The sequence below is a fragment of the Spermophilus citellus genome (assembly GCF_964194105.1).
Source record: "Spermophilus citellus genome assembly, chromosome: 1".
NCBI lineage: Eukaryota > Metazoa > Chordata > Mammalia > Rodentia > Sciuridae > Spermophilus > Spermophilus citellus.
In genome coordinates, this window is record NC_138182.1 from 233,614,968 (window position 1) to 233,627,590 (window position 12,623).

A 12,623-nucleotide genomic window follows, 5' to 3' on the forward strand; every position below is an offset into this window, starting at 1 on the left:
GGTATTTGTAAAAGGACATGTGTTTCATCAGTGTACATACTTATCTGGTTTCAAATCCCTGTGTACAATCCCATAATTATGTAGATATTCCAAGGCCAAGACGGTCTCAGCAAAGTACATCCTGGCCATATCAACAGGGAGAGGACCCATGTTTTTCATTAAGGTAGCACAGTCTCCCCCTATTAAACAAAGGGAAAAGATTTAGTAGGTATAGTGTCAACTAGGATTAACAAGGACCACCCGTTTCTTTAGCTTTCAGACTTTCAAAGCAGAACCACATTTGTAAAACATCCCATTCATAGTGGAGACTGTGTAAAGTAATCATGTTCTAATTAAGAAGTGGAAAAAATAAAGATTTAAGATGCAGGATTTAACAGAGCAGGCTTGGCTCTCAAGTAAAACTGTATTTTGAAGAACTGCTAGCATGACGTCAAGATTATGGTAACAATTTAAAATATGTCAGTGTAAAACATGGATTTTGGAAATGGGCTACATGAGTCTGAATTCTAACTCTGCTCTTAAGGCTGAGCTCTTAAGCAAACCAGTCAGGGTAGTCTTGATTCCTTCATCTACAATATCAGGATAGTAATAGGGTGGAATTTTTATGAGGATTGCAACAATCTAATAATCTGGGATACTGCCCAACAATATTAGTTATTGTTGTTGTTAAAATAACCACAACAATGGTTAAGAAAGCAAAGCACTGGTGCTGGAGAGGGTGATGGGTGGAAGTCAGGCAAGCCTGGCTTTTGTCCTCAAGCACTCAGTATCCAGTAGTCTCCCTTTCTTGGACTTTGTTTCATTCACCTGCAAAATGAAAAGGTTTAGCTAAAGGACATTCACGGTTTCCTTGAGTTTTATAGTTTTGCAAATCTGTTCAAACAACAAGGGCTTAAACTCGATACTCTGAAAACTGTTTTGGCCTTTACTGATCTATTCATTTTATTCACTTTATGTCAACAAGTCATGGCCACTCAAGATCTCAGAAATTTAATGGGGAAAAGATGGAAATAAGGATATTTAGAGTATTTAAACGGCAGACCACAAACCACTTTTAGAAGGAAGAAAAAAAGCTGAAACTCAGGAAGACTGGCTGGATTTTCCTGGCTGTCTCTTTTTTCTCCTAACTCATTTTTAATTTCACAACATATCCTGAAGAAGATATACTTCTAATTCATTTAAGAAGAACAATAGTAATGAACACTTTTGTGATGTGTGATAAAAAATACATGGGAAAAATCCCATGGCCTATATTCCCACTTTAATGACCAACTGAGGGGAGGTAGTTAAGATTGAAAGCTATTTAAAAAGAAAAACAACCTTTTTCCAAATAGCACTAATTTTCCCATTGTTATAGTAGAGGAGGCACTTTACAAGCAATTATCAGAAGATAATGACTGGGAATACAGCCATCTCATTGCCTGGCTTCAGTTCCTACGCGGCTGTAACTGTTATGCGGCACAAACACAGCTTCCACAACACAAATGAGAGAGGGACTTCTGGGTACAGGTGCCATTTCTCTGAGACAGATTTACCTTCCACGTATTCCATGACCATGCACAAGTGGCGCCTTGTTTCAAAGGAGCAATACATGCTCACAACAAAGGGGTTTTCTGCAAAGGTTAGGATGTCACGTTCCACAAAGGCCTGCTGGATCTGGTTTCGAAGGATGAGGTTCTGTTTATTAATCTTCTTCATGGCAAACCTCTGCCGGGACTCCTTATGTCGAACAAAGTAGACTGCCCTAAAAAGGACCACAAGTGTTGGAGTTCACAGGAAGAAAGGAGGTAAGGACATCTTAGGGATCCACTAAGCCTGCAATCATTGACTTAAGTTCATTCAGCTCTATACATATACTATACTGGAAACTGGGAACATCCCCAAATTCCAGGACCCATCCCTTGGCTAGATTTATTTTTTTTCTAAATTTTTTTTTCAGTAAAGGTCATATATACAGCATTAAATTCACTGTCATTACTGAAAAAAGGAGCTGGGCAGTCCCCAGAGGGAGCCAATTTCCAAAAGCTAGCTGATGTTTTCAGTTTTTCCACAAACAAAACAAAATCCAATATCTAAGTCAGAACTGGGAAGAATTAACAAAATTACATACAGATCACAAACTAGATACTTTCTAGCATTAGACATATGTTAGGTACTTTTGCTTGACTAAAGCAATAATTTTCTAAATAATACCCTTGGGATCTGCAAAAAGGACCATAGCTTCTGAGAGTATCTGGTTTCCAATTGAGAGTAATTTACTTCCCACAAAATTTCCAGATAAATAAGTGGGTAAGAGGTTATATGAGGCCGTTCTGTGACAAAGGGTAGCATATTTTCTTACTATGGACATCAGCATATGCTATCCCTAAGTCTGTTTCAACAGAGAATGCATGTTTTTAACAGAACCATGGACAGCCATATAACTTCGTTCCTGCTCCCTCTAATCCCTGGCCAGGGTGTTAGGAAACTTGACTGTACAATGACCAGACCAGTCTGCACTTGAAATCTGCCTGAACTCTAATCCCAGTACTCTCTACAGCAAGACAGTGACTTCTTGGGGATAAGGTAGAGAAGGAAATAATTAGGAGGAGGAGGAGCCTTAAAGTCCCATCAGGATAAGAGTAACAACAAGGACCATGTCCTGACTGGGCTCCATTCCTCACAACTCTTCCCTCGCTTGCCATCATCATCAGAGACAGCTTTAAATTCTTCAGGAAGGCAGTGATCAAATAGATAATTGACGTACAGTTATCAACTTTTAGAAGTGTATAATGAGTCACATCCTACAACCAAATGCAGTTATCAAATAAGAAATAGTTTACAAAAAAAGGCTACTAATCAGTGAAGAATATCTTGTGGGTATCCTTCCAAAACAAGAGGTTATATGATCTGAAATGCTCTGAACACTGGTTATTCACTGTGCCTAAGCAATGACTGCAAGGAGGACCAGGGCGTCCTGGGCCCTACTGAACCACCATTATCCAGCTGAATCACTAGTGTAATTCTCAAGTATATTCAAAAGCCCAGTTTAATTAACGTAACGTCTTTCTTGTACATGTTCAGCATTAGTTTTTCTTTCAAGTATATATCTCTTTGTCTTTTCATTGTATTCATTTTTTTTTCCTCTGCTCCCCAAATCACCTATTTATGTCATCTATCTAGAAGCATTTGGAAGGGCTTTATTCCTCTTATTCCCCTCTCTCTCCATTTCTTGGGTCTCTAGTTTTTCCTTTACTGTGGAATAAAAATCTCTCTTAACTACCATCCACAGAATCAACACACTGAATAAACCTGGTGCTGGTTATTCCCATTCTAAACAAAAGTAACGTGGGATCCATCCCCCTGGGCGTCCATTACTTTCCTCAGGGACTAGCAATCCTTGCAGCATGTGCAAACCAAGCACCCCTGCTCCCCCAGGCTGGGTCTATACATACCATCCATCCTGTTTGCAGGCTGGACTTGATATCAAAACTAACTTAAATATTTAAACCAATGTAATGAGATGTGACAATAAGAAGCTCTGTTTTATATGTATATATATGTATATATATAAACTAAAGAAATGTTTTAAAAAATTTTGACAGACACAAAGTACTATAAAAAATTCCTATTGATTTATAGGAGGTGAGATTTCCAAAAATTGAAAACATCATAAGCATCTAGACTGCTACATTCAGAATGATTCAAGTTCTTGTACTTATAAAGAAGCTAAAATTTGGGGCTGGGATTGTGGCTCAGTGGTAGAGCCCTTGCCTAGCATGTGTGAGGCACTGGGTTTGATTCTCAGCATTGCATATAAATAGATAAAATAAAATTCCATTGACAACTTTAAAATATTTTTAAAAAAAGAAGCTATAATTTGGGGCTGGGGTTGTGACTCAGTGATACAGCGTTTGCCTAGTACATGTGAGGTTCTGGGTTTGATCCTCAGCACCACATAAAAATAAATAAGTAAAATAAAGATGTTTTGTCCAATTACAACTAAAATATATATATATGATTTGAAACTTGGCTGTCTGGAGAAGTCTGGCATCTAAAGACCAGTAAATTCATATGTATTTCGGTTAAATTAAAATGTTTAGGTACATTTTTAAAAGAACTTTCTACTTTAACCAACTTTTTAATGAACTTAACTAACTAGTAATTCTCTGTGCATCAGATAAAGGGACTTTACTGTATTTTTCTTTTTCCAATTTCCAATTAGATAAAATCAGAAGTCTATAGATAATTTAAGTTGCTTCTAATCTGATGATGGTAGAAGGATTTCAAGACAGATCACAAAGGAGTGGAGAAATTAACTAGCTCATTGCTTAAATATAAACACTGAGAAACAAATAATTGTCATGAAAAGGGATTTCTGAAATAGGGAATATACTTTTAAAGTAAAATTAAGTATGCAAAATATTAAAAAGGAAAAGCCAGTACCTTTCTATTGCTTGCCTCTTTCTAAGTGTTAATTAGAATGCACTTGCTTTCTATTTCTTCCCTTAATAGACCCCTAGATATATATTCTGATTTTCACATTTAGACTATCACAAGGTAGCCATTCTGATTTTAAATCAAGGATCACCCAAGTCTTACACAAATAGTTGTTCTGCAATATTTTCTAAGAACAATAGGAAGGACAGGAAGAATGGAATTGTATAGGAATGTATGAAAAAAGTTGACTAGGATCTTAACTAGCTCTCTTTGTGGCACTGTATAAGTAGTGCTTTAATCTGTAGTTTCAGATTTTCAATTTATAAAATTTGATTTGACTGTCAATCTGTAGTCTCAGGTTTTCAGTTCATAAAATTAGGAGGTTGGCAAGACCTCCAAATTAGAATTTGCTATAACTTTTTTTTTTTTTTTTTTTTTTTGGTATGTTTTATGTTCTTGGTTTTTTTCCTTTGTACTCCTTTGGGAATATTATTCTTCATGCTAGAATTTGTTTACTTGGTTATAATTATTTTCTTTCACATACACCTTTCCTCCTATAGGTCAAAGTTCTAGACCTACCTGAGCCATTAAAGAGTAAGAGATTGCAAAAGAGAGGAGAGAGCAGGAGAGAGCAAGAAACAGAGAGGGACAGCAGACAGCAAACTTCCTAATGCCTGAACATTGCACCGAGCAACTTTGGCTTCATGTTTCTCTGTTTCCTGTCCCTAGGGGTTGTTTTGTTTGAAAAGGCTTCTTCCACCAACATCCTTGTGAAATAGCAAAATCCAAGGGAGGGAGATGAGGTGCAGTGAGGTGGAGATGAGGTCCAGGGACTCCTGTTCTCAGGAGTCAAGCTTCTCTCTATCCAGGCAGGACTGGGGTGTAAAACGGGGTAGAGAGAAATGGACTTGAAGCTGACAGGACCTAGAGCCAAATGAATGCATCCTATTTGGAGTGTGAATGTCTAATGTGTATAAAATTATGCATGGATCAGAGAGCCCACTATATGAGACTGGGTCTGAAAATCTGCTTGTGGGAATGAGGGGGCAAGTGTTAGAGGAAAGCAGTGAGGAAAGGCAAGGGGGAGTGTGCAGCAGAGGGAATGGGTCAGCTTGCACACGTGTCTCCCTGGTAAACATCCTGGCCCCAAATAATGACAGAGTAAGGGGCATCAAGGTTAGAAAGAAAGGCAAAGTGGTGAAGAAATGCAGTGCCTTTCAAATGTTTTCTCAAGATTTTTTCAAGTGTTTTCTCTTTTGAATCAATTTTATTCTTTCTCTTTCAAAACATTTTGAAGTTATAACTTAAAAATCCAGGACGTACTTGATAGAAGGAGGAGGACCACTATACCTCAGTTAAGATAGCTAAAAGTTTTAACCAAAAGATAATTAAGGGAGAGTCCTGCTTGGAATGTAAGGCTATGTGACCATATCTCTGAGCCTCTCTTTCCCCACATTCAAGTGGAAATAAAATCAACTGCCACACCTGGGGCTCTGGTGAGGAGAGCACATAGACTAAAAAAAAAAAAAAAAAAAAAAAAAAAAAAAAAAAACAAAAAAAAACTAATACTGTGCCTGGCACACAAACTTGGGCCTCTACAAAATGCTAAGCTGCACAAAGGGATGCTTTACCTTGAGCCAAGCATAAGAAACATGTTAAATAGAGGAAAAAATTAGATGTTTATCAAATTTGAATTATCACACACATGGTCACCAGGTATGCCAGGAAAACCATGATGTGTGTTTTAGCATGAAAAGCAGAATCCCTTCCTAATGAGATGTTGGTTCCCAGTACCACTGATTTTTGAGAAGCCAGGGAACCAATGGCCTTCTGAGCCACTGATGTGAGTGGTGAAACAATTCACAGAAAACTAAGATAGCCTCTAAAGCCCAGGTCTCCCAGCTGTGTAGGAATCCATTTGTTCAACCAGTTCACATCGGCCTGCAGTCTGCATCATGACTGGCTGAACTGATAGAAGTAGCGCCATTCAAATTTCAAATTAAAAATAATCAAAACATAGAGGAAACCTGTCAGAAATGTAATGAGAGATTAAATCTGAGAAAAGCAAAAGATAAAAAAAAAAAAGTTTTGGCTGATTGGCTGAGGCGCCGACAGGCAGCTTGTAAGCCCATTAATGACTTGGCCTGCGTCCTGGGTGTTTACTGATTCACAGCTTGTTTAACTTCTTGTATATTCCCAGCCATTCCCTAAAGTGTGATATACCTCATCTACTATACAGTGGTTTAATTGCACTACAAATGAGTTTACTCAACCAATTAGAACTCCAAATACTGCTAAGATATATGCCCAAGTTTTACAAAAAGCAGAGCTTCTTAGATCATCTTATTCCAGAATTCTACTACCAAGAGAATTTAGCAATTCTCAAGCCCATGTGCCCATTTAGTCAGTGAGCAGACTTCTCCCTAAAGAAGGAAGATCTCCTCAGCTCATGTCCAAAAGTATAAAGAACTGAAAATCGAATAGTAATAGACAAACAAAACCCACGAATGACTTCCTGTTAGGACAACACTGCTATGTAGAAAAGTTTCACTGGGGTCCTTAAAAAAATATTGCAAACATATAACACCAGAAAGCTTTTATGAGCCACATCAGGATATATGCCATTTGACATAATCCTGAAAACAAATTGGTGAAGCATAGAAAGATCTCACAAATATTTAAGTTCTTCACTGAGTTAATGGTGTGGAAAATATTAGAGGTGAAAAAAATAGTAGGGAGAAATATCCCTTGTGGCACAACAAAAATCGCTTTATCTCATCTGCTCTTATGTGTGATAAATGGCAATAAACGTCTCTGGGATTATTTATTGCTCTCCATATACAGATGGAATTGGGATTAATACTTAATTAAACTAGAATTCTCAGGCTGTCTAAAATGGATCAGGTTACTAATGCGCACTAATTGCCCTTCCAAACTATCACTAATTCAGAAGATCGTGTGACCATTTACCCTATGCCCTGGGCAGGAAATTGTGTGTCTATAAAAATGAACCAAGGAAATAGAAGAGAGAAATTCAAAGCTTCCCCCCACAAGGAAATGGTAAATGTTTAAGGTGATGGAAATGCTAATAACCATGACTTGATCATTACATATGCAACGATGTATCACAGTGCACCCTATAAATGTGTATAATTATTTGTCAATTAAAAATTTATTGAAAAACAATAAAACCTATTTTATATGTTATCAGAAGGTACAATAATAAAGGAAAAAGAAAAGTGGCAAGAATTTAATGTCTACTAGGGGACTAAAATGTATTATTTGAAAGCAAATCTTGTAGCACAATTGTGTCAATCTAGAAAATACATCTCTACCTTAAAGAAACAAAAGTGGATTGGGGAAGGAGTAGCACTAATCTGATTAGACTATAGGATAGGGTTTAATTCTTAAGATCCTGGTGTAATACAAAGATGAACAGAAATGTGTTGCTCTAAATTTTCAAACAGTCTTATTTAAATACTTTCCTGACACAGCGACTATTCTTCAGATAGAAATGCAGGCTAATTCTCAAGTTAACAGTGCTATATATAAAATTGTGTATGTGTGTGTATGTATGTGTATGTGTGTGTGTGCATGTATACATATACATACAAGAACTGGGCATTTTGAACCCAAAAGGGCAGACTGAAGGAGTGGAAACAGGAATACATAGAACTTTTATTTTATGAATTTTTTCTCTTCAGCCCTCTAAAGAATCCCTAGGTCACTTGCTATGTTTTCTGTTGGGGTAATCAATAGAAAATGATTCTGGCTATACATCATAACCATGAAGGAAAGAGCAGAAATCTCAAGTATTACATCTGCATGTGAAGAATAAATATATTAGTAGGGGGTGTTAAAATATAATAGCTTCTCTTGAATAACTCACCCATAGGCTCCATTACTAATCAATTTAATTGTTTCAAAATCACTTTCTCGAGGTTTCCTTCGAAGTTTCAGGGAAGCATTAGAGCTCTGAGGAACAAAGAAGGAGGTTAAGAAAATAGTTCAGAATTTGAGAAAATTATTTTAATGGCAAAATAGATAATAACTGAATTAATTCTGCGTCTTTCAGGGGCTGAAGTGCAGTATTCTAACTAAAGAAACCTGGAACATCTCTAAAGATCAGTCTTCCCCAGTGGCACCCACCTTACAGGGGCTCAGCTGCTTTTAGTTACACCCACATTTCCAAAAGACAAAGGCACCAAGCTTTCTGAAAATTCCCCATTTTATTTTCCATCTATAAACTCTCCTCATCCTAACCTCATTCTAGTCTTAGGACATTTTGAGATTTAAGTCCAAAATACCAAACCTTCCTTCTGATTTCAATGTGCCAGAAAAGGGGTACCTGGGTGGCTGTCCCTGGAGCTGGTGGAGGACATGGCCTCTCTGACCCTCACTGGGGTGTGACCTTTTCATTGCTGTGGCAATCTTTCTTGTTTGGGAAAACTCTTAGGTGACAAACGACACATCTAGGTGTAGAATGCCTGACTTTCTTTACTTCCATACCAGAAATCTGAGTTGGGTTAGATCCCAATGTTCTAAAATGACAGCTTTCTTAATGTTTAGCTCAAAGGACAGGGTTAAACATGGGGCTTTTACAAAAGCTCCCCTGTGCTCCATTTACCTAAGCAGGGAAAGGGTGTTACCAGCCTCTCTGCTCCTCTCTGCAGAGTCCAGAATCCACCCCCTCTCAGGGTTGGAAAGTACCCACGACTCTGAAGTGTGTCCATTCTTCCCAGTCACTTCTGATTTGCTGAGGCCATCAGTCATCCCCTCATCTTGGGAGGACTTGGGCGCCCAGCCTCCCACTCTCCTCTCTGCTCTAGTTCTCTCACCATCCTGAGTGGCTTCAGTGTCTACGCAGGTAATACAACCAACCCCTGCCCTCAGGGTTACTTAACCTCCCCAGCTCAGCCATCTCTTTTCTCTACCTCCCCCTAGTGTCTGGCCATAGGACACCACCTGCCATTGTAGAAAACAATTTGAGACTGGGACCACACCCTGTTCAACCACTCCCACTATGGCTGCTTCTTCACAGTGGTGGGCCCTACACAAGGCCACCTAGTTCCATTAACTCCTCCCCACCTAGAGAATTCCTTTATGTCCATGTTGTACTACTAAGTCACTTGAACGTCCACCAGAAAGAAGCTCTCCCTCCCAGTGCTAGAAGATAGCAGATATCCAATTGAGGGTTTGTTGGTTCTTCTTGGATGCTATCAAGGAACTCTAATCTCAATATATTCAAAATTATATGTTATGATGATAATAAAACAACTATCATTTATTTAGTACTTACTGTGTAATACTTTCATAACCATTTTAATGGTATATCTCATTTAATCTTTCATAATCTCTTATATCTTTTAAGATGGGAAAGCTTTAAAGATGGGGAAATAGAGACACAAAGAACCTTCCAGCCCACCCCAACACACACACCTACTAAGGGGTAGAACCAGTTTTCAAATCCAGAATCTGGGTTCTCAGACCCCAGGCTACACAGCCTGTTTCTGCTTTCCTGATCATCCCAACCTGCTTCATCCTGCTTTCCCTGCTGGTGTTTATGATTGAGAAGAATGACACCAGCCACCAGGACCCCTGGCCACTGTAACCATCTCTTTTTTAAAATATTTATTTATTTTAATTGTAGTTTGACATAATACCATTGTTTTATTTATTTATTTTTATGTGGTCTGAGGACCGAACCCAAGGCCCTGCGTGTGCTAGGTGAGTGAGTGTTCTACCGCTGAGCCACAATCCCAGCCCCTGTACCCGTCTCTTAACAGACTTTTCCATAGTCACTCTGCTGCTCCCTGCACCCCACTGCTTTCTTTGTATCAAGCCATGACTCTGACTGGGTCAGCTCCCTATTTATTCCTTCCACTTCCAAGTACAAACAACACTCCTCTAAAGCTCAGTCACTTCCCATTGTTCTTAAAAACAAAACAAAACAAAATATAAACCTGACAAATGTGAGAAGTAGGGACCTGTGTGTCTAGGCTTCACCCAGGCTCTCTGGTCTCCAAGGTCTCCCTTGCTCTTAGCCCTTAGATGGAACTTGCATCCAGATTGTGTCCACTGTCCCTTATATTAATAATTGCTCACATTTCAGCTCAAGTGCCACGTCCTCAGGAAATCTTCTGGAGCATTCTAAATAAAGGCAAATCTCTTTATGGGATATTCTAGTGGACATGCTCTTTTTTGTCTCTGTAGATCTTATTTTATCATCACTATCTTTTGTGTATGATTTCTTTTAGTAAATTTCTTTTTCTCTTTAAAGGGAAAACACTAAATTATCTGCCTGTTATTGGGAACAGTGTCTTCCATGTAGAAAGCACAATAAATATTTTTTGAATAAAGTAACTAACACAGTCAAAATCTCTAGATGCTAACAAACAGAAAAACCAACATATTTTGTCAAGAAAGATACTTACACCCACTGACTCATCCGTTTCTGGTGTTTCTGCTGTCCCACTATCGTAGTTCCCCAACTGAGCCATTTCTAAGTTCAAAAAAAGGGGTAAGAAAAATATTGCAATTAAATAAGTAAGCATAATAAGCTAAAACAAAAGAAAACACTTTCTCCATTACAAAAGGAAAAGAAAAAATATATTATAATATAATTGTGGGAAAAGTTTTACATCCAAAACAACAAGAAGCAACAACTGAGATTTTTGAACATGTTCTTTTCACATCCTTCCCTGAAACTCCATTTCTAATGAACACCTAGACATAGGCACTTTAAAGACTGGGCCTCTGCTCTAGCTGGCAGCATTCACTGGCTGATGCAATTAAGGCAGCTTGCAAAGGGTTTGGGGGTTAAAATTCTATAATCAGAGAACCAAGAGAGGCACGTCTACACTGACTCTGAGAGGCATCTAAGGTACACTGACCAGCTAACAAGTCAGAAATGACTCAAGTTGTAGTGGGCATCCCTTCCTCCATTTCTTCACATTTACTGAGAGATATCTCACCAAATACACTAAAAATTTACAATTTTAAAATAAGAGTAAAGGTAGTGAGTGGTTAAAGGGATTTGGAGATAAAAAGACCTGGGTTTCCACCACTATTGGCACTTACCAGCCAAGTAACCTTTTATTATTTTTTTAATTTTTATTTATTTATTTGTGTGTGTGTGTGTGTGTGTGGTGGAGGTGGTGGTGCTGGGGATTGAACCCAGGGCCTTAGTGCATGAAAGGCAAGCACTATACCAACTGAGCTATAACCCCAGCCCTACAAGTGACTTTTTAACATCAGGGTTTTAACTTTCAAGGTTCTTCCCCTGAATGATGAGAACAATATTACTTATCTCTTGGCACTTTTATGACTATTATACACTACAATGCACATAAGTCCCTTAGTATGTTGATTAACAAAAATTAAGTGCTCATTAAATGTTGACTGTTATTAATTATATTGTATAGAGTAGTTAATTCTGGGCTGAATGCCATATGCTTGACACCAGCTTAAGTACTACTCTGGTGGTCTAGTTAAAAGTGACAACTGCATCTAATTGCTCAATACACCTTGGAATGCATCCTTGCGTTTATATAAGTAAATGAGAAAACCTAATTCATTTACTGTTCATTTTTATACTTAAAAAAGAACATAAAAGAATTTTCTTCGAAAGTTTTTTCTAATTTTTCAAAACTGAACATATGTAAAATAAAAAGTTCTAGTTTTTAGCTACAGATTTTTGCATGCGTCTAAAATTACTTCTAAAATTACTTCTAAAATTTCATGTGTTGATGTTCTCATAAGTACAATTATCCTCTGTGGGCAGTGATTACTCATAGGAGATATGAAGCAAAACAATATTGAAGTGTTAGTTTTAGATAAATATTTACAAACTCCAGATTCTGAAATAATTAGATTGATACTAACATTCCTAGTTTACTTATAAGGAAATTCTAAAAATAAAAATAAGGTTAGTATAAACTACATTTTGGTATCATTCAAATAATGAAAACATCCAATGTTCTAGTATCTTAGATATAAGGACTCTAATAGGAACTAAGACAGATTCCTCTTCAAGGAAAATTTAATATTGTTTCAATAAAACTATATTAGCTGTGGACACATATTAAATCATTACTATGTTAAGCAAATACAGGGATAACTCCTATCATTTTTTAAAGAAACTCTGTGAGTAGGTACTCTTATATCCCATTTTTACTTTATGGAAGGAACTGAGGCACAAAGAG

At 37.6% G+C, this 12,623-nt stretch overlaps 1 protein-coding gene across 14 annotated transcripts in view; it reads right to left on the reverse strand.

Moving 5' to 3' along the window:
* Window positions 1-12,623, reverse strand: part of MAST4 (microtubule associated serine/threonine kinase family member 4) — a gene marked incomplete at its 5' end in the record, with an annotated part of 570,488 nt that overhangs the window by 38,517 nt on the left and 519,348 nt on the right. For all 14 annotated transcript variants that reach the window (XM_081294782.1, XM_081294780.1, XM_081294779.1 and 11 more), the window contains 4 exons: window positions 41-179; window positions 1,536-1,744; window positions 8,309-8,394; window positions 10,854-10,921. In XM_081294782.1, coding sequence (XP_081150908.1) covers window positions 41-179; window positions 1,536-1,744; window positions 8,309-8,394; window positions 10,854-10,921 — 502 coding nt within the window. The remainder of the gene's footprint in view (window positions 1-40; window positions 180-1,535; window positions 1,745-8,308; window positions 8,395-10,853; window positions 10,922-12,623) is intronic.